Here is a 26890-nt window from a genome sequence, read left to right as displayed (position 1 = left end):
CGCTACAGCTGGATCCAAACACTGCACTTAACAACAATTTCCAACAGACTATCTAGGCAAAGAACTCAACGCGAGAGAGAGAGAGAGAGAGAGAAAGAGTGTGAGAGAGTGTGTATATGTGTTGGATGGAGAGAACTAGGCCTTGTAGCGGTCTAGCCTCGGAGCTTAAAATAACAAACTTGTCGCTGCGCTGCTAATCAGATAGGGAAGCTAGCAATGGAGTTAAGGAAAGATATCATGCAAGATACCCTGTCTAACAAGTTCAAAGAAAAAAAACAGAACCAAAACAAACAATAAAAACAAACAAACAAACAATAAAAACAAACAAACAAACAATAAAAACAAACAAACACCTTCCGTGTCTGAGCGGGTATGCTAAATAGCTCAAAGCTTAAACATGACCCTAACAACCATCTGAATAAGCTACAAATTAAAAATTTGCCCAAGTGCCTACTCAATGCGATGGAAGTTCTTTCTCCGATGTCCGCGCTGAGGGTCGCAGTCCGAGGAGAGGAGGTTAGCGGCGCGTTGCGTCCAACCGCGGCTAACGAAGCAGGGAGATGAAGGCCTAGCTGGCCCACGGTGCTTCAGGAGAAACCTCCGGTGATGCGTCGACGAGAAAAAGGCTGAGAGGAGCGAAGCTGTCCGCAAATGCCTCTTAGCGTGGAAAACTACTTAACTGTAGTTAAACTTTGCAAAGGTTTAGAATCGAAACCACTATATCGCTGAAACTTAGCGGGTCGTTCAAAAGTTCGGCCGAAACTAATTTGAACAGGCTGTTCTCAGACAATAGCGGTTAGTCTCAACACTGTAGGCGAGCGTGCCTACAGTCCGTCCGACCACTCCAGTAGTCAGAACATGAGAGAGCGAATCGAGGCGCTCTCGATACAGTTAAAGCAGTTCCACTTTACATCACATCCGGGTGGAGCGCGCAAGGAATTGTGGGATCGTTATAGGGGGCGCTGGCGAGTTACCAACATTCCCCCCTTGGCCATAGGCGCTGAAAGGAGTGATACCCTATGGGCACATGGTGTTTAGTCTGCGGCCCACGGTCCCTAGTAATCCACAATGAGGTAGTTCCACAATGAGGTAGTTCCACAATGAGGTAGTTCCAAGGGTCCTTTCTGTGAAAAGTCTTTCAGACACAGTTCAACAGTTCAATTCATTTCATACAGTCCATAAGATGCATAGGCACTTGGGCATGAAAGCATAGGCACTTGGACATGAAAACAATTACACTATGGCTACTTAACTACCTTCTACATACAATATTTCACACAGCAAACAAAAATAATCAAAACTCCATAAAGGAAAATGGAAAAGAGGGGTTAGTTAGCGTGTTAGCAAGCCTACTCTTCAAGAAAGTTAGTGGAGGCCTTAGGCCTGATGGAGAATCGGACAATGCCACGATCTAATTTCTCAGGTGCGTAGATCGTTTTGTCCAGTTTGCGGGGTAGTGTCAGTATGTACCTGTGTAGAGTGATGGCTATGAAGACTGTGATAACCCAACCGCTAGCTAGAAATCCCAGCGCAATTCGGCTTATTAAAGATCCTTGATCGGAAGAAGGGTTTGCGCGGTTATTCAAGAAAGTGGTAGCGATGCCAGTGGGCTTAAGATCGAATTGCACGGTTTTGGTCCCTTCCAGCAGTAGTTGTGCTTGGAGGGTGGAGTTTATCTCAAGTTCGTGACCTGGGAAGGCATCGGGCATTTCTATCTCGGTCTCATACTGGTCAGCGCTAAGGTGATGGAGGGTGATGTCACCCACGTGAACAGTGGCTCCTAGTGGGACACTTAGGAGAGAGGTTTCGTTAGGGATCTTCATTCTAGTGGCAGTGTTATGTTGATCATATGATACCAGAATCTCAGTTTGGGGAGTGTTGATTAGCCACCGATTACCAGCTCTTTCTACTCTAGTTCCTATTCCTTCATCTTTAATAGACAATTTGCCTGCACACTTCTGCTCGGGGACTTTTGTCAATCCACAGAGACGGTCTGTGGTGTCTCGGATAAAGGGATTGCTGGGGCAGACCCAGTGGATATCTTTGGTAGAGGTGCACATGTCTAAATTAGGGACGAGGTAGATAGAGGGGTTGTCATCGTGATAGGCTATGGTGGAAGGTGTCTGCAAACGTACGTGTACGTCGTTGTTCCAGAAACCTACATTAAGGACAGATTTGATTCTGTATATGTTTTGCCGTTCAATAACGGGGAGATTGAGGATGAAGCCTATTTCTAGGTTTTGAGGGTTCACAAAAATGGGGATAGCACTGCCAAGACTATAAGCCAGATGAATCTGTGATGAGTAAACGTTAGTCGTGGTAGTAGATCGGAGTATGCTGTCAACCATGCTGAGGGGTATCAAATATGGTGGGATTTTACCTCCACTCAGGGTGCTGAGAGAGCTACTTACTTCTCTCATCAGGTCCTGCATTAGGTCTCGGACTACTCGGACATACTTGACTTCGCTTCTCATGATTGCTGCTAGCCTGTCTACGGCATGTACTGTGTTCTTGATTAATGTAGAATGCATGTTAACGGTTAGTATGGTTCCCTGCAGGGTTTTGCCTAGGCCCTGCAGCTCCTCCTGTTGAGTTAGTAGTCTACCCTGGATTTCTGGCATTTCTTCCTTAAGAATGTTCATTTCTCGTTTGACCGCGGTTAGGCTAACGGTGTTAACGGCAGAGAGGCCCATTGAGAACAGAGAGCCAATGGCGGATGCAGCAGTAAGTAGTCCTCCGAGGAACCGTTTAGGGCGTGTTTTGCCGCTGAGTTCCTCCTCAGTGACTATGAACTTCTGTAACTGTTCGAGCATGTGAACTGTGGTACGCTTGGCGTGTTCGATGTTGGACCCAATCTCGGAGTCAGGCCCGGTTTCGAGGTTTGTTTGTGTGGGCGATCTAAAATGCTTACGGTACACGTCCCAAGGATCGAGGCGGGTGTACACGCGCTGGGTATGGACGCGGCAATTGGTGAGGAGCAGTCCTGGGGCATCTTGGAGAACAATGCCACTCGGCGGACCTGGTTCCACTATGTTACCGGCCAATGTGGTCTGCAGGACTAGGAAGATACCGAGGATTCAGAGAGGGGCCATTCTGCAACATACAGGAGTTTGTTATTCCGATTTGAGTGATAACGAGGGTGGTTACTTATAGATGCACGCTTATGGATTGAGAGGCATGCAACTAAGTTGGGCAGGCTATAACTTATTGTTTGTCCACCCCCCTATGGAGTGTGGACTGCTCAAAAAGCTTTATTTGGTTGCTATGGACCCATCTATACGAAGGCGCCTGGCTGGGCTTCGAAGTTTTGATGCGGTAGGCGACGGGGGACAGTTTACCGACGATTTCGAAAGGGCCGGACCAACGGGGTAAGAATTTTCTGGCTACTCCTACCGGTTTGGTGAAATTGAAGTATAGGACTCTGTCGCCTACTTCGTACTCACGGTGTGTCGCCTTTCTGTCGTAGTAAGCTTTCTGTCCTTTCGCACTCTTTTCGAGGTGTTCCTGGGCCCACGCAAACGTGGCCTGCAAGTGGCGTTGCAAGTCGGTGACGTACTGGTGTGCGGTGTACGCAGTGGCAACGCTTAGGTCCTCTGGTCGGTAGAGGAGGTGTAAGGGAAGAACCATTTCACGGCCAGTCATCATTTCGAACGGGGTGACTCCGGTGGTGCGGTGAGGAGTGGACCGAATGGCCATCAGCACCAGAGGGAGTTTGATGTCCCAATCTTTGCCATGGTGACTCACATACTTGCGAAGCATGCTCACGATGGTTTGGTTGGCGCGTTCGACCTGACCGGAAGACTGAGGATGATACGCGATGTGGAATTTTGCCTCGACTCCGAGCATCTCCCACAACACTCTCATGACCTCTGCGGTGAAATGAGTACCTCGGTCGGAATCAATGGATAGGGGCAAGCCCCAACGGCTGAACACATGGTTCATAAGAAGGAGAGCGGTGGTCTCTGCGGTTTCGTTTGGGGCGGGCAAGCATTCCACCCACTTCGTGAACGCGCAAGTGACGGTCAGGAGATACTTATTACCTCGAGCCGATTTCGGCACCGGTCCGACCCAGTCTATCTGGAGATTAGACCAGGGGAATGAGATGCCTTTGCTTTGCAGTGGGGCGCGGTTCAACGGTTGGGCTGGTCGGAATTGGCAGCAAATCAAGCACCCTTTGACATACTCAGTAACGTCCTGAATCATGAAGGGCCAATAGACAATCTGTTGGAGTGTCTGGTAGGTCGCCTGAGCGTTCCTATGGCCCCCGCACGGGCTGTCATGAGCGTACTGCAACATGACCCCCCTATGATCTGTGGGCACGACCCACCGGGGAGGTCCCTGGTTGCGTGGTGTGTACACCAGGAGTCCTTTCTCGAGTTTTAAGCCGTTTTTGAGATTGTGAAGGTGATTTAAGTCTCGGGACTGTTGCAACTCTTGTGGGGAAATTGGGGACGCCACGGGGTCCGCAAGGAACTTACGGATTTGGTGGATCACGGGATCCCTTTCCTGCATAGACACCAGGTCGGCATCCTGGGGCAGTCGGCCGAGTTGCACTGTTCCTGCTTGGGGTACTGCGTCAGTTTGACCTGCTCTAGCCTGTCGGCGAGTAATCGCGGTTACGTCATGGCGTGGCGTCTCGGGAAGCCATGGCGGCTGGAATTCCCAAAGGGGGCCGTCTACGGCTCCCGCTTTGGCGAGGCCATCTGCCTCATCGTTACCGACTTTGTCAGGTCCTGGGACTTGAGAATGTCCCTTCACCTTCTTCCAATAGACGCACATTCCCTGTTCGGTTATGAGTCGATCGCATGCTAGGAAGAGTTCGGAGTGTTTCACTTCCTTGCCCCTTGCGTTTTTCATGTCCTGCACCTTCCACGAGGGAAAGTGTGAGACGAAGCTATGCCTGGCATAATTTGAATCAGAGCAGAGGACTAACCGCTTGATGTTCTCACAGGCAGCTTGTTGCAGGACGATGAGCACGGCTGTTACCTCCGCATATTGGCTAGTCTTAGCCCCGAGTCGATGTTGGTATTTCCCTTGTATAGGGCCGTTCGCCCATACGATACCGACACCGGCTTGGACTTTGCGTTCATGATGGAATGAGCATCCATCTATGTAAGCGGTGGGGAGGTCTTTGCAGACGTTCTCGTCATAGTAGTGGTGGTCGGAGGGGAGAGCAGGTACGGTTGTTAGTTCGGTTTGATCCGGACTATTCTCGCAGTCGCAATGCTGGCATTCCGCCAGGCCTCGGCCAAGCGCCATCTTGTGGTTCTGGGCGTACTTCACCTCGACGTCGTAGCCCTGTAGTGCCATCATCCAAGCTGCGATGCGACTGTTCGAAACTCTTCCCTCTCTCAGCCTCTGGCTGTTCAAGAACGAGACCGGTTGATGATTGGTCTCTATCACCACCTTCTGGCCACCAATGTAACTGCGAAAGTGTTCAACGGCCCAGACCGTGGCCAGCAGGGCTTTTTCGCAGTCTGAAAATTTCAACTCCACAGCACTGAGGGACCGACTGGCGTATGCTACGACACGGCGATCTTTGTCATGCTGCTGTGACAGTGCAGCGCTCAGGCAGTGGGTGGAGAAACTAGCCTCCAAGAAGAACGGTTTGTCTTTGTCGGGATACGCGAGGCAGGGAGCAGAGCAGAGCTTCTGCTTCATGCTCTTGAACGCGAGTTCTTGAGGCTCACTCCACTGGAAGGGTTTATCCTTCCGGAGGAGCTCGGTGAGCGGTCGTGCTATCTCCGCGTAGTCCTCGATGAACTGTCGGGAGTAGTTGCAGACCCCTAAGAAGCTCCTGAGTTCGGGTACGTTGGATGGGGCTTTGATATCTTGGATAGCCCGCACCCTCCCTGACTGGGGTTCAATGCCATCTGGCCCGACGCACAGTCCAACGTATTCAACTTTGGTGCGACACCACTGCCCTTTGGTGACAGAGAGCTTCGCTCCTGCTCTGGACAGCTGGGACAGAACATGGCGTATCTCTTCGAGGTGTGCATCAAAAGTCTGTGACCTAATGAGGATGTCATCGACATAGATCAAGTTGCCACGAGCTGCGGCATCGCTCATTGCCTTATGCAAGAAGATGTTGAATTCAGCGGGGGAGTTCGCGTAGCCGAACGGACATCGGTTGAAAGTTAGCTGGCGGTTCCCAAAGGAAAAGGCCAGCTTGTGCTGGTCAGCTGGATCCACGCGCATGGTCCAGAATCCACTCGCCACGTCGGCGGTGGAGAAGAACTTTGCACCCTTCACCTTGGCAAGTTCTTGATCCAGATGGATCATGGGCCATCTTGACAAGGGCACTTGCTTGTTCAGCTGCCTATAGTCAATGGTGAGACGCCACTTGCCGTTCGGTTTCAGCACCGGCCACAAGGGGGAGTTGTAAGTCGAGTTACACTCACGAATGATCTGCTTTTCCAGCAGAGTGTCCAGTGTTTCTTGTATTGAGTCGTATGCGGCTAACGGGATTTTGTATTGCCGCACGAACGTCGGTGGAGCGTTCAGATCTGTTGGGATTCGGACGGTGTGGATGTCCGTGACTCCGCAGTCATTGGAATCTCGCGCCCAGATCGCCTTGAAGTCGTAGAACAGTTCACGGAGCTGTCGTCTCTGGGCGTCCGTGGTCAGGCTGTCAGCTTTCACCAGCTGTTGTTGAACTTCTCGTTCGAAGCCTGGGTACGGTTCACCTAGAGCTGAATCGACGACCTCAGTTGCAGGGGTGTCGTTGCTCGATTGCGTGGCAAGAGCATACACCAGCATGTGTTTCGGGGTGTCAGTTTTGGTCATGACTATGCGCTCGTCGCAAAGCATGATGTGAGGTTCGATGCGGATCATGTGGAAAGGAAGAGTGATCCAGGGAGGTTCCACTGGATCGGAATGAGTGTCCGGCGTTGGCAGCTCACCAATGACTGGAATGGTGAGTTCAAAGTCATGGAATGCCTGGTCTATCAGAAGGCCTAAAGGCCGACGGGCGGGGATCGTGATGGCGTCCCGCGTGGAGTTTTGAACCAGGAGGTAAGCGGAACGATGACTCACTTCAAGCAGCGGAGTCCCACACACGGCTAAATCGAGCTCCATGAAGAATCTGAGAGGCTGGAAGAACGCCTGGGAGCTACGAAACTGTTGGTCTTTCATGATGACCAGCTTAAGAGGGGAACCAGCAGTCCTAGCGGGAATGACGATGTCAAATTCGCTAGCGACATGGCAGGCTTGGGGAATCGTTTGTCCTGACCGCAGCTGTTCCGGGTCAGCTTGGAACGGGTGCTTAGCAGCGTCGGCTTGGGTCCAGATGACCCGGTTGACTAGGTCCAGTTGGGCTCCCAGTCTGACCAAGATGTCTGCCCCAATGACCAGTGGGTCAGGAAGTCCGGGGACGACACTCAAGAAATGAAGGAATTCTCTCTGACCGATGGCGAGCGACACGGCGCAGACGCCCGTGGCTTTGATGGGGCTCTGGGGTTGTTCGGCTGACAGTAGCCGGTGGCTCTTCTGCACAAAGACAGCGGAAGGAGTGCTCTGACGCACTATGTCGAACCACGTTTGGCTGATGACTGACTTCTCTGACCAAAGCGCTAACCTGACGCCAGGTGCCGTGACGCCGTTGACAATAATGTTGCCAGATATCCAGGGGTAGTACCTGGTTGGGGCAGATTCGCCAAGAAAGCAAAGGAAAGACGGGTGGCCATCAAGCGCGTTGCGGTTGAGAGGAGTGTCGGTTGAGTTTGGTGCGTCTTGACTCGGCTCAGGGTGGAGCGGAGTGGTCTCGAGGTTCTCGGGGACCTGCCCTGACTCAGCTATCGGTGGAGTAGCCTCCACCCTAACTTCATCGCAACAGGCTCGATCGTGACGACGAGGATCTGGGGTCTGTGGGGACGCGACCTGGGCCCACAGTTGCCCACGACGACAGTCAATGAGGGGCGCTAGCCTATCTAGTAGGTCTTGGCCAATGAGGAACGGTTCTACACCAACAGAGCAGATGTAAGTGGGGTGAGTGATGGACATGCCCTGGAAGGTGAGTTCTAACCATGCAATGGTTGTTACTGGGGCTTGATTCTGGGTGAAGCTAACCAAGTTGACGTCACAACGTTCGGTTCTGATGGGTCTACCTTGCGCGCGCCGCGCATCAGAAACCTCTGCGAAGACTTTGGAACACATCAGGGTGATTTTTGACCCGGTATCTAAGAGAGCTTGGAGGGAAACGTTGCCTTCTACCACAACTGGGGTATAGATACGCTTGGCGTTGCCTTTCCTAACCAAATCTCCAAGAAACTGCGTCAGGGGTGCATCCTGCGGGTCAGGCTTCACTAACGGAGGGGGTGGTTTCAACTCATCGCTGCCTATTGGGCAGGGGTCCTTTCCCCACCCCACGAGGTAGACACGCGGTGGTGGTGGGGATGGGTCCCGGCCTAGTCATGCTGACGGTTCGTCCCTGTCCTTGCTCGGCTTACCCTTCCTGTTCTTATTGCTCAGCAGTTGTTTAACTCGTGCTAATTCGGTCCTCAGTTCTGCCATCCCAAGCGGCTCTTGGTTGGCTTGTTTAATCCGTGCTAATTCAGCCCTCAGTTCTGCCATCCCAAGCGGCTCTTGGTTGGCTTGTTTAGCGGTAGCTAGCTTAGGGCTCCGCTCCCTTCGAGAGGAGTTGCGATGGGGCCTTGACTGTCCGCTATTCTGAGATTTAGGGCCGTGACTGCCAGGTTTGCGGTTACCTTGCCCTTTGGCGTTGGGGCCCTGTTCCCCCTTGGCTCCAGCTTGTCGAACTTTCCAGTTACCTTTGGGTTGACTCGACGTCTGGTGGCCGGGGTTTGGGTTCGCCCAAGGGGGCCCGCGGTTTGGGGCTTCACCCCCTTCTAGGCCTAAGGACTGATCTTCCTGCTCATATAGGCTGAGGACTCTGGGATCGTCCTCGTGGCGGTCTGTGGGTCGGACGAACGTCTCCCACGTTAGTTGTGCGGTGCGACGCATTTCTCTCATAGTATGGGGGCGCTGGCGACACGCGAGTGTTACTTGGTTACGGATGCACGGGTGAAGGTTATGGAGGAAGAGAGACTTGAAGTTGCGATCTTCCTCTAGCCCGGGCTCGCTTCTGCCCTGAAAGTACGCTGCGCGGAGCCGACGGTAGTACTCGCGAGGGTGTTCGCTTCGTTTCTGTCTGATCAGAATAGCACCCATCGTCGCAGCAGTCTCGTCCTCGTACAACGAGTATTCCTCTTTCAAGTACTTACGTATTTTCTTGTAGTTGTCGAGGACTGACTGCGGTAGGGTCTCAACGAATGCTCGTACGCCACTACCTAAAGTTTTCCAGACTAGTCTGGCCTTTTCATGCGACGTAGCCTCTGGCAGGTCCAGGAGGCTACGCTCGATTTCCCGGAAATAATCATTAACGCTTCGGTGTCTATGATTTTCCGGCTCAAAACGCTCTATGTCTTTCGCAAGGACGTCGATTTGGCGGATCCTAGTTTTGCGTTCTGCGACGAGGCGTTTTGATTTTGACCCGTAGGGGTCCTCGCTGTCTTCGCTATTTGAGCTGCTCTCATATCGCCTATGTCTGCGTTTCGGCTTGTAGGCGGCCTCTCCGTCAGAGGAGTCTGAGGGTACGTAGCGCGGCGTTTTCTGCGGGCTAGAGGCTGCAGCGATATTGAAGCGCGAGGGGGTGTAGTGGGGAGTAAAGTAAAAACTCCCAGCGCCACGAGGTGGCGATCGCGCGACTTTCACGCGAGTTGAGCTTGAGTGCGGTGTCTGATCTACCGTTCTAAGCTCAGGTTCTTCCTCCTCCAGAGCGGAACTCTGTTCTTGGGAGGGTTTGGCCGATCCCTCATCTGAGCGACGTGCTTGCGTCACTTCTTCTCTGAGGTATTCTATTTCGCGCTTTAGTTCATCTTGTGTGGCTCTCAGGCCCACGAGGCTACTCTCCGCGCTTTCTGCTCTCCTTTGAGCTTCGGCCAGTTGTCGTTTTAGTGTTCTTTTCTCTTGTTCGAGGGTCATACACACATGTTCCATTTCCTTATAGTAGATCATGAACAATTTGGGTAGCCCTTCTGGGAGAGTCATAGTACGCTCCTTAAGTTCCCTAACGGCTATGTGTATTTCATCAAAGCGAGCCTTTTGGTCCAGATCACAGAAGTAATTTCTCCTATCCTCCAGGACTTGGCCTAAATCGCCTACAACGTCGAAGAGAGAGAGGAGGGGCCCTTCTGACTCCCTTGATGGGGAACGCGACATTTTGTTCGAAATGTATTAATTAACTTAAAGGAAATTAATACTAGGTGTTGATTAGGTTAGAATTTAATTTAATCCAAGTTGCTAAATAATTGATGTGGTTTCTTAGCTACTTTGTTTTCACTAATGTTTCACTTGTATTAATTAGCTTAATTAATAATTAGTTAATAATGATTATTATTAATAATATTAATTAAGTACTTGGATTAGATATTACTCTAATGTACTAATCAATTAAACCAGTTTATCAGCTAACTGTGGTTGGCAGCTGAATTTCAGTTCTGTGATTAACACACTGTTAATGATTCACCATTAAAGTCATCTGTGTTATACCTTGGCAGTTGATTTTGGGTATACAGCAGTTTACAAGTTATTGTTGAGAAATTCACAAGGTCATTAAACTATTCCTCACACGGGGCACCACTTTAATGTAGGTTGAATTGGGATTAATTAAATTATAAATTATGTAATAATTGATAATTAAATTAATCAATTTATAAATAAAGATCAGTCTCATAAAATCTTAAATTATTAATCTTAATACTCACCGTGAATGGTTACATTCAAGATTAATGGTAGCTCTGTATTAGATGGGAAACCCAGTTGTGTACAAAAGCTAAATTCTGAAGGAAAAAGGAGTTCTAAATAGTTGACCTTGTGAATAAACAACAGGAACAAGTAAAATGCAATTCAATTTTATTAGCTTTTATTTGTCTACTACTCACTAATAATAATAAACTCAAAATACATTCAATGTCAGCAAAGGTAATAACAAGACAAAACAATGGAACAATTACACCTGGACTATAAATTTGAGGGAAAGAGAGAGAGAAAGAGAGAAGGAAAAAAAAAAAGAAAAGAATCCCTTGTGTGTGCGTGTGTGTGAGGCTAGGGCAAGCCGATGCGTGTGTGTGTGTGTGACCTAGCTTGTCGTTAGCTAAAACAAAGGAATGTTAGCTAAAACAAAGGAATGTTAGCTAAATAGAACAAAGGATTAGCTCTGTGGCTAATGTGTGCTTTGTGTAGGTATCTGTGGGCAGATGCTAATGCTAGCCACTCTGGCAATGCTTAAACAAAATGGCGGTCAGTGCCTAGGTGTCGTATCACAGGTAACTCAATGAGGAAGGTATCAAAATGGCGTCGGAAAAATGGCGCCTGCAGGCCTAGTCGAGAACACAAGCCTACCAGCTAGCAATAAGTTGCTAAGGAGAATCTGACCACGCTACAGCTGGATCCAAACACTGCACTTAACAACAATTTCCAACAGACTATCTAGGCAAAGAACTCAACGCGAGAGAGAGAGAGAGAGAGAAAGAGTGTGAGAGAGTGTGTATATGTGTTGGATGGAGAGAACTAGGCCTTGTAGCGGTCTAGCCTCGGAGCTTAAAATAACAAACTTGTCGCTGCGCTGCTAATCAGATAGGGAAGCTAGCAATGGAGTTAAGGAAAGATATCATGCAAGATACCCTGTCTAACAAGTTCAAAGAAAAAAAACAGAACCAAAACAAACAATAAAAACAAACAAACAAACAATAAAAACAAACAAACACCTTCCGTGTCTGAGCGGGTATGCTAAATAGCTCAAAGCTTAAACATGACCCTAACAACCATCTGAATAAGCTACAAATTAAAAATTTGCCCAAGTGCCTACTCAATGCGATGGAAGTTCTTTCTCCGATGTCCGCGCTGAGGGTCGCAGTCCGAGGAGAGGAGGTTAGCGGCGCGTTGCGTCCAACCGCGGCTAACGAAGCAGGGAGATGAAGGCCTAGCTGGCCCACGGTGCTTCAGGAGAAACCTCCGGTGATGCGTCGACGAGAAAAAGGCTGAGAGGAGCGAAGCTGTCCGCAAATGCCTCTTAGCGTGGAAAACTACTTAACTGTAGTTAAACTTTGCAAAGGTTTAGAATCGAAACCACTATATCGCTGAAACTTAGCGGGTCGTTCAAAAGTTCGGCCGAAACTAATTTGAACAGGCTGTTCTCAGACAATAGCGGTTAGTCTCAACACTGTAGGCGAGCGTGCCTACAGTCCGTCCGACCACTCCAGTAGTCAGAACATGAGAGAGCGAATCGAGGCGCTCTCGATACAGTTAAAGCAGTTCCACTTTACATCACATCCGGGTGGAGCGCGCAAGGAATTGTGGGATCGTTATAGGGGGCGCTGGCGAGTTACCAACAGTGGAGAAGCCACCCTTCAAACCTGAGACCGCTGGAGCAGTTTGCTCAGGAAGAGCGAGCCAAACTATGTGTTGGCAGACACCGAAGTCTCACTGAGAGATACAGAGTTCACGTGTTTGCAGTGATTGCTGCTAAAGATTGTGCAACAAAATATTAAGTTAAGGGTACCATCATTTTTGTCCATGCCATTTTCATTTGTTTTGTTATGTAAAATATTCAGTTGACTCAAGCAAAGTCTGATTTGTGTTACGTGGAATAAACAATGATGGATACCCAGGGCTCGAAATTCGCGGTGGTCCGGTCGCCCAAGGCGACTTAATTTGTCATTTGGCGGGTAATTCCTGTCACTAGCCAGCCCGGCTGGCTAGTTGAAAATAAAAAATATATATGAAGCGAAGATTCAGACACACCGTCAACTAAAGCCGCCACATATTAAGCGTGTGCCGTGTCTGTGTTAATCGATGTGTTTATCGGCAGGACGGAAAATACCGAAGAATTCCGAATCATATCGTGTACGAGTCAGGCTGTCCGTTTTTTCATTACTGCGCATGCATATAATGCATCTCGTTGAATATCGTGGTAATCATGTGTAGTATTGGACCAGGTGAGTGGAGCACAGAAGCACGGCAGGCCAGAACTGAGTTCTCAGTGAACTATTTATTGCTAGCTTTTCAGCCTTTTATCACTTCCCAGCCCCCCACACACACATGTTCTGGTTGGGGAGAGAGAGCTCCCTTTCTCTGCTCTCCTCTCCTTTTAAAGGGCGTGGTCACTGGGGAAGACACACAAACACAGGTTAATCCCAATCAATGATTCCACCACTTACCTTCCCTGACTCCGCCCTCCATTCACAGACCGACGCTTGGCCATGCCCCCGCTGCCACATCACGTTATCAAATTCAATAGATGTGGCCACATTATCGCCCGTTTAAACACGTGTTTTTGTTGTTGTTTACATCTACATCTGCCAAAGCTACGTTGCAATGTGGAATTTTCTGAAAGGTGTACAGAAACCACCAGAGACGGGGACAAAGCGACCTCGGTCTGAAGAGGAGAAACGACAAAGGACTTATAAGCAAACGTGGGAGCAGGGTAGGCCTTGGCTGTGATACGATTTTTATGGAATAATTAATTTTTTTCAAGTTGATTCCTAGTCAATATGAAGCTCCGAATGCTTTCTCTCTCATAAATGGTTAAATACAGAAAGCATGTTGGACATATTTTGGGTGCTATAGTCATGATAGTAAGTAGATTTGTTTTCAATACTCGTACACCAAGTTGTCAAGTTTTCCAATATATTATTATTTGTTGATATTATATTATGGTGCTCTGTGTTGTTCTCATTTATGTATTTAACAACAGTATCAAAATACTCGGGTCTTGAAATAAATGCACATTAGTCATGAACAATGGTAATGACTCTCTTTTGTGTTATTTTTGACAGAAGTAAAATTCATACATGAACAAATTTTGGCTAGTTGATTTTCTGTTTGGAGAGTTACTTTGGAAGGTAACTAGTCCGGCTGGCTGGTGGGGAAAAAAAAAAAAAAGAATTTCGAGCCCTGGATACCATTTAACGTTTGTCAGTCTCAAGTTATTTCAGAGATAGTTGTGAGTTCTTTTTTTTTTTTCGTGGAAGGATACCAACAAATTTGGCCATGTCTGTACGTACATACATGCAGTAAAATTGTACTACTCAGTGCAAATTTGAAAATCCAACATGTATGTTTGGACTATTAAGATGTTGCATTGTTTTTTGTTTTTTTTCCCCCCGTTTTATTGTTTGTAATTACAACCACCTGATATGTGCAATAAGTGTGTGTTTTTCATCTACTTCATAATTCCTCCAATTTAATATTTATCTTGGGTGTATTTTTTTTTTCTTTTTAATGTATGAATGTGTGCGTGTGTTTATTATTATTATTATTATTATTATTATTAGTATTTTTTTAATGCGGGTTTTTATTTATTTATCTATCTATTTATTTATTTTAACTTGTGTGGCTTGATATGTCCTCTTCTGCTGCTATCGACTGTGTTGCTGCAAATAGGACATTTCCCCACTGTGGGATGATAAATGTCTTCTCTTCTTATCTTAAACAGACATGAGAGTATTTCTTACCAAACATGTTCTTATGTATATTTTATCCAGCTTTCCAACATTATAACAATACATTAAAAACATTCAGCTTACTTTTACGTTTGTGTTGTTCATGCCCCTATCAGGCCTAAATAATTATGCAGGTAACACATGACGACTCCTCCTCCCCCCCCCCCCCCCCCCCCCCCCCAAATATAGAGGGATTTCACTGACGTCACCCGAAATCGGAAGTAAACAGACCCTGCGCCATTTTGGAAGACCAACAAACTCGTGATTAGGGGGAAATAACGGCAGCGATATGTGAACCCATGAGAATAAAGTGGAGTGGCAAACGACTTAAACAAACAAATCTGAGCTGTTTTATTTATGATTTATTGGCCCAACAGTAGACTTGAAAGAAACCTGTGTGAGACTTGGCAAAAAACTGTGGATATAATGGATAAGTCTGTGCATGATCTGCGGACACTTTGAGGTAAGCAAACGCAAGAAATTCAGATTTAAAACATGCTAAATTGGCCCCAAGTTGATAACTGTATGAGGAGCAAGCCTCCCAGATTTCTACAATTTAATAATAATAATAATTTAGGCTGGTTTGGGGCTTGCTCTCCCTCCTATTATATAAATAAAGCATAGTTGTTGTGTAGGCATATATCATAAATACATATGTATAATTTGGATAAATTAACCTAAATTATGGATACCTTAATAGTAACAAAAAGTATTAATTTTTCAACTGAAAATATATATTATTAAAAGATATCAACAAGATTACCTTGGCCATAACTGTGTGTAGGTTATTCTTAACAACAGCTGTAATATCACGAACCAAGCCGCTAACAACATAATTGTAAGCCTGTAGCCCTTTGTAGGCTTTCAAGTCATCAGCAGTGTAGGCACTGGGTGTAAACAGCAAATAGTTTACAATGTCTGGGTAGCAAACAGATGGCAGAATTGGTGTCAGGTCCTCCTTATGTTTCCATTCTCCCTTGCCACGAGTCTTATCATATGGGTCAAACCATCAATCACAGCCAGTTTCTCCACATACCGTGCCCTTTCTGCAGCTGGTAATGTACTCACATAACCCGAATTATCATCCATCGTGTCACTTTACTCTCGCTCGTACTTTGTTTTATATTGTGAGTGCATGTACTTGGTCTTCCAATATGGCGCCTAACAAAATCTCGCGGCGCGGTCAGCGCTCGAAACTAACGGTGTCCCGATGTCCCGGGGACCATAAAAAATGTCATCGGGACACAAAATTATCATATCTGGGACAATCCCGGGACAATGGAAAAAAATAGATCTAGAAAAAAAGTTCTACATTAATATTATTTACAAAGCCGTAACACATACGTAGACATTCACCTAATTTGTCAATTTTAATTTTAAAACGTTAACAGCGAAAAATACATAGTAGCTGCACTTTCGATGCACCTGCATCCGTAGGCTACAGAGCAGCGCATTCTGTTCTAGAATCTTCGGCCGGAGTCCGCATTATATGGACTTGGAATGGAATTGCTACCGCACACGCTGCGCCGACTCTTGCCAGAACAAAAATGCTGAAGTGGTTGAAGCGGACCGACCGCGGGGAAGAAACTGAAAGCCCAGACATAACATCTCCGGGACCTTCAGGATCCAAAGTGTCATCGCCTGGTCTGCAGGCAACGCTAGCAACTGAATGAACTTAATGAACACTGTTAGACACGTTATAAAATACAACAGGAATGATGTGGATGATATTGACGGAAGATACCGTTCAACAGAATAAGTGAGTTTTCTTGGTGTCTTTCTAGTTCAGAAAGTTTAATCAGTCAGCAGCACAACTAGGCTCGGACCTGCCACTATATGCTGATGGTGCTAACATTTGCACCCACGTTTCGGCAGCGAAAGTTCATAAAATGGATAACGGAAAGTTCATAAAAATGGATAACGGAAAGTTCATAAAAATGGATAACGGAAAGTTCATAAAAATGGATAATGGAAAGTTCATAAAAATGGATAACAGAAAGTTCATAAAAATGGATAACGGTAATGGTGAAAATTATAAGTTGGCCTTATAAATGCCAACAGATATTCAAGGTATAAGTAGATGAAATGAACATAAAAGGGGTCTTATTTTCAGCTAAAGTGTACTGCAGATGTAGTGAGTTGAAACATTTTCTGAATGAGCTAGTTGGCCCCGTTAAATAAACAGGTATCTATTCATACAGTGAGATCGCCAAAGTTTAATAAACTGAAAATGCAATAACTGTAATTTTGAAGTAGATGATATATAGGACATGTGTCGCTTGTGTCTTGTGACTTATTGTAAAAATGATATAAAGGGTTCAAAATCACATAGTTACAAATATAATAGTAACTTCATATGATGGGCGGCACGGTGGTGTAGTGGTTAGCGCTGTCGCCTCACAGCAAGAAGGTCCTGGGTTCGAGCCCCGGGGCCGGCGAGGGCCTTTCTGTGTGGAGTTTGCATGTTCTCCCCGTGTCCGCATGGGTTTCCTCCGGGTGCTCCGGTTTCCCCCACAGTCCAAAGACATGCAGGTTAGGTTAACTGGTGACTCTAAATTGAGCGTAGGTGTGAATGTGAGTGTGAATGGTTGTCTGTGTCTATGTGTCAGCCCTGTGATGACCTGGCGACTTGTCCAGGGTGTACCCCGCCTTTCGCCCGTGGTCAGCCGGGATGGGCTCCGGCTTGCCTGCGACCCTGTAGGGCAGGATAAAGCGGCTAGAGATAATGAGATGAGATGAGACTTCATATGATAATATTAACCACTGGTTATTTCAGAGAGGAAAAAAATGGGGACACTATTGCTTCCATTCGGGACAATACAACACAGAATTCGGGACCACTGGGGGACACAAAGAAAAAAAGTTAATTTCGAGCCCTGGGCGCGGTGACGTCATGCGGTAGCCCTCTATAGGGGAACATATTAAAACATTTTGTCTCTGGTAATCATACACATTTTACAGACAGACTCCTTTTGAAAAACATCTGAACATTCCATTACTTAGATATAAACAGGGTGGAGTTGATTCGATTTTTAAAAACAAAACAAAAACACCACAAGACAGATGGTTCTGACCTCATCTGTTAGCGTATCATCATCCCACATGCGTCTGCTTTCTTAACCAATTCGTAATCCAGACAACAGTAAAATTGTGCAACATGCTTGCGTTCTCCCACTTTGCAGGTTTGGCGGCGGTCCAGCTGTAAATCACTTGTATGTGTGCACTATCTGCCAAGTGGAGATTGAGGCCTTAGCCAAACGTAGGAAAACTGAAATTGACACCTTCATCAAGGTCAGAACATGAACATACACAAGTGTGTAACTATTATTTGTTTCCTTTAGTGGTATGGCTAACAATGTTGTCACTTTTCCCTCTATGTAGCTCAATAAGGAGTTCCAGGCTGAGGAAGCTCCAACAGTCATTTTGTGCATTAGCATGCAATGGTTCAGGGAGTGGGAGAACTTCGTCAAGGGTAAAGACAATGGTAAGAACTTCAGAATATTCATCTGACTTTTTCAGCGACATATAAAACTGAGAAAATATCTACTGCATTCGTTTACAAGTGTTGTTTCTACTTTCTATAAATGAAACTATATTGGCTTAGTCTTTGTGATTATATTGTGTATAATTTGCTTGTGGGTGTGGTGCTTTTATAGTAAATTTTCTAGTGTGTATAGAGATCTTGCAGTCACGTGACCGGAAAGTACACAGCCGCCATCTTGTCGGTAAAAAAGACAGCTGAATACTGCTGCACTCGTGTACAGAATGGATCAATTTCAACCGACGGACTACACGGCTCATTTTTCTAATGAACAGATAACTAGATATATGTCTAAAATAAACGATCTACAGATTAGTGACCCTTATGGCTTACCGGACGGAGTTTTCACGACCGTGTCAGTGGATTTTGTACTGCCAGCGGAATACCCGGACGTGTATAATTACCTCATTAACTTTCCCTCGCTGTTCAGTGGTGAAGCACTGCGTGCTTATAAATCTCTGGACAGTTATCTTTACAGAAATTCAGGATTTGTCAGCGACTCAGATGTGGCATCTTGTAAACAAGAAAATAACAGTCCTCATTGGACGGGTAAGTCACTTAAGTATTGAGTATAGCACTGACCAGCCGATTTATAGAATAGAATAAGGTAATTCCAGCTGTAATTCCAAATCGTCCGTGTTGTTTACCATGGATCTGGCGTTGGAGAGGTAGAGGCTTAGCAGTGGAGATTTGAGTGGTTGTTTTCTGAGCTTAGTCAACAGGCCAGCTCTGCAGCCTCGCTTTTGCTTCCGCTCCCGGCGCCGCTTCCTTCGCTTTGCTTCCGATAACAATCCACGGAGACCCCGCTGGTCTCGCTATCTCGTCCGGAATGTTGTGCATGCGATGGAAATCGCTACAAACCGTCATTTTCTGCTGGAAACCAATGTCCAGTAAGTCCATACGGTTGTAGTGGATATTGAAGTCCGGTACAGACGAACAACACGCAAAAATACACACAAAAAACATAAAAAACGTGCACAGGTAGGGAGAGCTTGTAGCCGCAGCCGTTGTAGTAGAATTGTATATACCGTATTGGCCCGAATATAAGACGACCCCGAATGTAAGACGACCCCCCCCCCTTTTCCAAGTTCATCTTTGGGGAAAAAGTTTTTTGAAGACCAAATGTTCATTCATATAAAGCGTATTTATTTCAAAATTCTGTTTAAAATTGGAGGCTTTTGTTTTTCACATTTAAATAGAGGTCATTTCAGTCTCATTTCCGTGAACACTTTTCATAGAAGTAAAAAAAGAGGCTAAACTGCAGGCTACTAGACAAGCCAAATTAAAACATTTAAATTGCATTAATTCAACAAATTTGTCAGGTTTAGATTGAAAGTTCATAAACTTCAGAATGTCAATGCATTAACTTCCCATAGCCTACGGGTATATGGAATAAATTTGCAGAACAGTGCAAATGCTTTAAACAATGCATTAAACAATACATTAAGGTTTACAATAATAAACAACTGAAACAATGGAAAGGGTAGTTTGCTAAATTACAGCTACTCAGCACAGAGATCCTCAGCCTCACTTTGCTCACTCTCACTGTCCTCACTTTCACTTTTGTTTTTGGCGGCATTTTGTCTAGTCCGCGAATTTAAGACGACCCCCCTTTTTAAGAGCTATTTTTTACAACAAAAACACCGTCTTATATTCGAGCCAATACGGTAGTAGGGTTTTCCAGAAGAAAAGGTAGAAGTAAATGCAGAAGTAGAACTAGAAGTAGAAGGCGGAAATATGGTGTTTGACCGACACGATGGCGTCTGTCACAATCTGGATCGGCTGTGACGTCACATGCAAGTGCTCCATACACACATGAACCCAGATTTTCAGGGTGCGTTTAAAAACAGTACAATAGTTAGTTTAACAGAATGCATGCCTTTCAGAACCTGCAACGTCATTAATGTGAAACAAGTCAGAGTCTTTGATTTAGGTATTCTAACAGTGATGTATAATATAATCTTTTTCCTACACCTTCTGTGGCTGGGAAGTTATTTAACTTGAGGGGATTCCCTCGCAAATAATGTGCATGAAATCACTCGCTTCGCGCAGTCAAGCAGAGAGAGGAAGTCCGGTGTGCGCATGCAGCAGGTTTAGTAGAGCAGATAAGCAGATGAATCGTGCACAAGATGATAAAAGCATGAAACTTTCAGGGTTTGTTCTTGAGGGCATAACAATTAATTTAAGATCTGGAGGCGCACTCAGTTTGACCTTGGAGGTCAATTAGAGGTCATTGAGGTCATCAATAGGACATTTCTATGCATGAGAGTTGAAATGGGTGTGTTTTGGGGAGCAATTTTGCTAAAAATGTACAGTAAGGATAAATATGCATGTATTAAGGCATAATCAAGTAAATAAACATAAATAGATATACACCCATAGAGGTAAATGAATGAAATAAACAAAAAACGTAATGATGATAACGTAAAATTGGGAAATGGCAGATGAACTGTAACTGATAGATACCCAGGTAAACTACATAAATTTAATCATTATTTTTATCATATATATATATATATTCAAATCATGACTTAAACTTTCATTGCCATATCATGGCAATGCTTTATTCCCTCGAATCCTCCCACTCATATCCATGTTCCATGGGCAAGCTGTTATTTTCCCGCACTTCTGTTGGGCATAGTGAGCAACAAGGGGTGTGGCCTGGCATGTTCCCATACTTGGGGTCCTAAAGTGTGTGTGCTTCTCTCACTCTCACACATTCTCTCTCGACTGTCTGACAGCAGAGCAGGAGCAATAGAAAGCAAAATCAGCACTACTGTGGAAGGATTTCTTATCTGTTAGTGAAAACAAAACAGAATTGTTCCACTTTCTTTCTGTTCAAATTGCCGCCATGGCATTAGCTCCTGGCAAAGAAGTATATGCCACAAACGAAAAAAATGTCCTCAGCTCTCCTGTTGACTGTGATGTAAGTAATTTGGTTCCATGCACTCAAGAGGAGGCAGACACAAGGCTATTCCTTCATGTGGCAGATGCTGCTAAAAAGGGACTTAAGAATGTGTTAGTTAGAACACATTCTGAAAAAAGCTGGTTTAGAGGTAGCATTTAAGAACTTTCGACCCATCAGCAACCTCTCCTTTGCTTCCAAGCTGTCTGAGAGAGCAGCCGCTGACCAGCTCACGCAACATGTTGTCGGCCAGGGCCTGGATTGTGATCTGCAATCGGCATACAAGGAACACCATAGTACTGAGACTGCTCTGTTGAAAGTAAAAAACGATCTGCTAATGAATATGGATAAGCAACAAGTAACGCTACTGGTGATGCCTGATTTAAGTGCCGCCTTTGACACTGTGTGCCACTCAACCCTGATCAGTCGCTTGGAAAGCAAGTTTGGTGTTAAGTAGGGCTGCACAATATATCGAAAAAGTATCGATATCGCGATATCATAGTTTGCGATACACATACCGCAAAAATTACTTAAATTTCGATAAAAGGCACATTTTTCTGTGCCGTCCAATCACATTTGAATGTCAACAAGTGCCGCGGGATAACTCCGCCCCCTATTGCAAAACAAGTAAAAGCCTCGTGGTGATGGTGGAAGCGGTAGCAAGTGTGGTGAGACAAACTTGTGTGAGGAGGAACTGGTTTCCAAAAAAAAAAAAAAATGCACGTCTGCTATTTGGAAGTACTTTGGATTCAGGAGGGGTGATGTACTGCAAACTCATGTACTTTGCAAGACATGTACCTGTAAAACAGTGGTGGGGCGGCTCACTGGGACAAACACTGCTGTACAGCAGCATAAAAACATAAAACCGCGCTCTCTCACTCACACACACACACTACCGCTCGCTCGCTCACTCACACACACACCACTGCTCTCTCACCCGCATGTGTTATTAACAGATTGTGTTTGAGTTTATGGTGAATCTGTGTCGCTCACCTTCATCTCCCGGGAGGCGCTGAAATTGCCATTTTGAATGCTTTATGTTAATGTAATGTAGTTTTCAGTTTTTTGTTTACTTCAACTTAAGACATTTTCTGCTGCGCTCACAAAAATTAAGAGATTTAAAGATGATTGATGGACACCATTGCAGGTGTAGCCATGTTTTTCCAATAAAAAATAATGTTGGAATGGAAGCGATGCATTGGGTGTTTTTTTTTAAATGCTAGATACAGGGCAGAACAGCGAGTAGAGGTAAGAAAAACAGTATATATTTAATTATCGTGATACATATCGATATCGAGATATTCAGTCATGTTATCGAATATCGCATATTTTTCTGATATCGTGCAGCCCTAGTGTTAAGGGTGCTGCACTCGAATGGGTCCGCTCGTGTCTCTCAGGGCGCACTCAGCGTGTATTTATTAAAGGCGCTGTCTCTGAGAAGTTTGATCTTCACTATGGAGTACCGCAAGGGTCATGTCTTGGTCCTTTGCTGTTTTCTCTTTATACCTCCAAGTTATTTGACATTACCAAACAACATCTACCAAAGGTTGTCTGCTATGCTGACGACACACAGCTGTATGTGTCATTCCGCCCTGATGAGTCCTCTGGCTCTGGAAAAGCACTTGCTGCGATGTCTGACTGCATACGAGATCTTAGAGCTTGGATGATATCGGATAAACTGATGATCAATGATGGAAAGACGGAGGTATTACTTGTGGGCACTCGTCAACAGCTCAATAAAGTTGACATTGATGCTATCATGGTCGGCTCAAGTAGAGTAGCACCCAGTACATCAGTTAGAAACTTGGGTGCTTGGTTTGATTCTCAGCTGACTATGGATACTAATGTAAACAAAGTTTGTAGTGCCGCGTATTTCCATCTCTATAACATCAAGCGTATTCGAAAGTATCTGTTGCAAGATACAACAGAAAAACTTGTGCACGCTTTCTTTTCTAGTCGCATCGACTATTGCAATAGTCTGCTGTACGGTCTGCCGGCCAAGCAGCTGGACAAGTTACAGCGGGTACAGAACACTGCCGCGCGTATAATATTTCGCCTGCCTAAGTTCTGTCACATTACCCCTGTGCTTGTTCGGCTGCATTGGTTGCCCATCAAGTACCGAATTAATTTTAAGATCTGTTTAATCACATTCAAGGTTTTATGTGGCCTGTCACCTAGTTATCTCTCCGACTTAATCTCGGTGAAGAAAACTAGATATCATTTAAGGTCTTTCGAAGCGCCAGTTTTAAACAGACCGCGGACAGTTAGGAAGACGCTAGGTGACAGGTCGTACGCAGCGGCAGCCCCCACACTGTGGAATGCACTTCCACAAGTAATCCGCCAGTCTCAGAATATAGACGATTTTAAGCGCCTTTTGAAGACTTATCTTTTCAGGGAAGCCTATAATTTATAACTCTATAGAACTTTATTATTATTTTTGTTTTATTTTATAGTCAATCTATCTTAATTATAAATATATAAATAAGATTTTTATTATATAAGTTGCAATTTTAGTATTTTTTGTTTTATCATATAATTTTGGAAATTTTAGCTTGTAAAGCGCAATAGATCATTTGTATGTTATTTTGCGCTATAGAAATAGATTAAATTACAATTGCAACAGTGGATTCAGATGTGGTCGTCTTGGCAGTAGCTGTATTTCAGAAAGTTGACCTTGAAGAAATGTGGATAGCCTTTGGAACTGGTAGCACTTTCTGCTATATTGGCATCCACAAGGTGGTTGCTGCTCTTGGTCCTTCCACTAGCGATGCTTTGCTCGCATTTCATTCTTTCACTGGCTGTGATACAACATCAGCATTCTGTGGCCGTGGTAAAAAGACTGCTTGGGACACGTGGCTTGTGTACCCAGAAGTCACGGAGGCTTTTCAGGAAATGTTGCAAATGCCACAAGAACTGAGTGACCTGTCTTTGTCACAGCTGGAACGCTTTGTTGTTCTCATTTATGACAGAACAAGTGCATGTGTAGGTGTCAATGAGGCACGGAAACATCTTTTCACACGAAAGTCAAGATCGTTGGAAAACATCCCCCCTACACAAGCTGCTTTGAGACAACACATCAAACGAGCCATGTATCAGGCTCATGTATGGAACCTTGCCTTGGTTATTAGGCCCCAGTTGCCAAGTCCTTCAGACTGGGGATGGGTTAACAGTGACGATGGATGGCAGCCACTTTGGACAACACTACCGGAGGCCTCACAGTCGTGCTATGAGCTTTTGCATTGTGGTTGCAAAAAGGGCTGTTGTGGTCACTGCAAATGCAAAAAGGCAGAATTGAAGTGTACTGCCCTTTGTGCATGTTCTGGAGACTGCAATGATTAGAATACTCACATTAGGCCTGTATCACTCATTTGGAAGTCATTTTACAATTACAAAGTATATACTGCTTGGCAATATGCTACAAAATCATAAAAGTTGAAATTGACATAACACATCATATATTTTAGAGTGACCTTCATCTTAACCTTGACTTCTAAGTGTAATATCACTATAAATGGACCCTCATGACCTAGAAAAATGGAAATCCACATGTAATTACAATTTTTGTCACACTTATATGATAAAATGCCCCAATTTTTAATCCTGTCCATTGAAATTGCACATAAGGGTCGATGACCTCTAAATGACCTCCAAGGTCAAACTGAGAGCGCCTCCAGATCTTAAATTAATTGTTATGCCCTGGAGAACAAACCCTGAAAGTTTCATGCTTTTATCATGTTGTGCACAATTCTTATGTTTATAGGGCCTTAACAGCTCTACTAGTTTACCTTCTTCTTTATCGTCTTCTTTTGGGTTTTACGGCAGCTGGCATCCAGTGTTACGTTACTGCCATCTGCAGGTTTATCTTAACTGTGCACTGATCGTTCCATCATTCTGTCGCTAAACGAACAGCTGATCACACCGAGGTGCTCGCTGACCGCCGATATTTATTAGTTTGGTCCTGCGTTTCCTTTTCCTTCGCCACATAATGTCTTTTCTTCTCGCTTTCCGTTACTGTAGTTGGTCTTTCATATTTCATTTGCATCCTCCATTTTTCTCTCCTGTTTCAAATTTTTATCCCACAATGCCTTGTGCGAACAGGGAAAGCCCACCATGTGATGCATGACGTAGTATCTTGTATTGCGTCATGGTGAAGCAGGAAAAAATAGCAGAGACTTTAGGGCCACGTGGCCCTAAGTTCATTAATTGTTCTATTAAAATAAAATCCGAATAAAATTAGAAGTCTGTGATTCGAATTTGGTAGCTTTCGGTCCACTAAACAAAAATAATTGGGTGTCAGAGAAAATTCTTTTTATGACCTAAACTTGAAAAATCTGAAAAGCGGTAAATTTGAAATTGCGAACTTAAAAACAAGTAACAGAAACTCGTGAATTTTAAAAAAAAAAAGCTTCAAATATCGCAAAAAGAAGTTTTTTGCTCACATGAGGAGGTTTCTCGGATGATTTGGTGAAGCAAAATATTTCACAAAATTGAATGAAAACACATTTTTGCATGACATGGCATGAAGAGCAAATAGAAACACAACCTTTCTGGAAAAAAGAGCGCACTGTAAGAGCTATCACAAGAGGAGAAAACCCAGCTTTAATGACATAACTTCACTTGGTCTGGAAACACGGACCATTCACAATTGTGTTATGTCTAAATTGTTAAAATATCACTTCTGTTTTGCAAAAAACTGCAGTGGAAATGCAGCTACCGTTACCTTTGGCATGCTCATTAGGAATCTGAATGATAAATGAATGAACCCTTTATTGTCACTGTTACCAGTGAAATTGACCATCAACCTGTCCTTACAGAGGGGGAACAGAACAGGAAGACAGGGATAAGAGAAAAAGAAAAAAAAGGAAAGATGAGGAAAAAATACCCCCCCCCCCCCCCCCCCCCCACTATGCTCCTATCAGGAGTACAGTGTGGGAGCATTTAAAAACCTCCGCAAAAGCACACAATAACACAAGTACACTTTAAAACATGGGACTTGAGGGGGGGAAAGGGGGAAGGAGGGGGCAATCAGGGGTGGGGGGGAAGGGGGTAGGAGGGGAGGGGAGGAGGTAGAGGTAACCCAGCGCAAGCAAGCAGCCGTCCGCTCCTGCAGCCATGCAAACGGCGCTGGTCACGCACCCGCTTGTCACACTGGGGGTGAAAAACGGCGACCACGGAAAATTGGGGAAGGAATGCGAAAAATGCGAGAGTCTCTCCCAGCAGTGACCTTCTGGGGGAAATGTCTCCCCAGCAACGGCCTTGATCAAGGCCAGTGCTGTTCAGGGAGCCGAATGTCGATAAGATAGATTGTTTAGTCTTTCGAACAGACGCAGTTCTTTACACATCCACACCACTCGTCCATATCTGTCCATTCTGTTCAATTCAATTCCATTTGGTCTCTGAAATACGTATTCCTTGCAAAGCTGAAAGCTGCTCCGAGATAACAACCATTTTGTGGTTAAAGTTCTGAATGTCCACAGTCCGAGTGCGAACAGCTTTGCCCACCACTCTCATCATATCGGGCAGCTTTGTGGGGCTTTGAACAGCTGTCACCGTTGTCTAATTTCCTCGATATACCAGGGCAATGCCTAATCCAATCAGCAAAAGTCCTGTAATCATGGTTCCGAATAGGTAGATATCTTCAATGTCCTCCACAGATGTTCTGGCAGGACAGGTGGGTTCCCCCGAACCCAGAAACTGTGTCAATTTCGCTAGGAGACCAGTTTATCAAATCCATGCTTTTTTAGTTTAGAAATTCAATGCGGAGAGAGTCTCTCAAAAAAAAAAAGTATAGGCAGACGAGATGAACAAAGAGCACAAGCAGGAAAAAAAAGGAGAGGAGAGCAGAGATGCGACCACCTTCCGTGAGAGCACGGAGGAAAAACTAATCTAAATCTGTACCTGGATTTCTATAAAGATGCTTTATGACAATGTCTGCTACATAAT

The 26890-nt window shown here is 45.2% G+C and overlaps 1 protein-coding gene across 5 annotated transcripts in view; it reads left to right on the top strand.

The window, feature by feature from the left end:
* The window catches only part of usp20 (ubiquitin specific peptidase 20), a 101679-nt gene that overhangs the window by 48252 nt on the left and 26537 nt on the right, over positions 1 to 26890 (top strand). For all 5 annotated transcript variants that reach the window (XR_009651898.1, XR_009651899.1, XR_009651897.1 and 2 more), the window contains exons 21-22: positions 17684 to 17792; positions 17883 to 17985. Coding sequence is in view for 2 of the 5 variants with exons in the window: in XM_060913103.1 (XP_060769086.1) it covers positions 17684 to 17792; positions 17883 to 17985 (212 nt within the window). In the remaining 3 variants the exon portion in view is untranslated. The remainder of the gene's footprint in view (positions 1 to 17683; positions 17793 to 17882; positions 17986 to 26890) is intronic.

This window comes from Neoarius graeffei, chromosome 28 (assembly GCF_027579695.1).
Source record: "Neoarius graeffei isolate fNeoGra1 chromosome 28, fNeoGra1.pri, whole genome shotgun sequence".
Classification (NCBI taxonomy): domain Eukaryota; kingdom Metazoa; phylum Chordata; class Actinopteri; order Siluriformes; family Ariidae; genus Neoarius; species Neoarius graeffei.
Note: the sequence above shows the minus strand (reverse complement) of the source record. Positions and strands in the feature narration are given on the sequence as shown.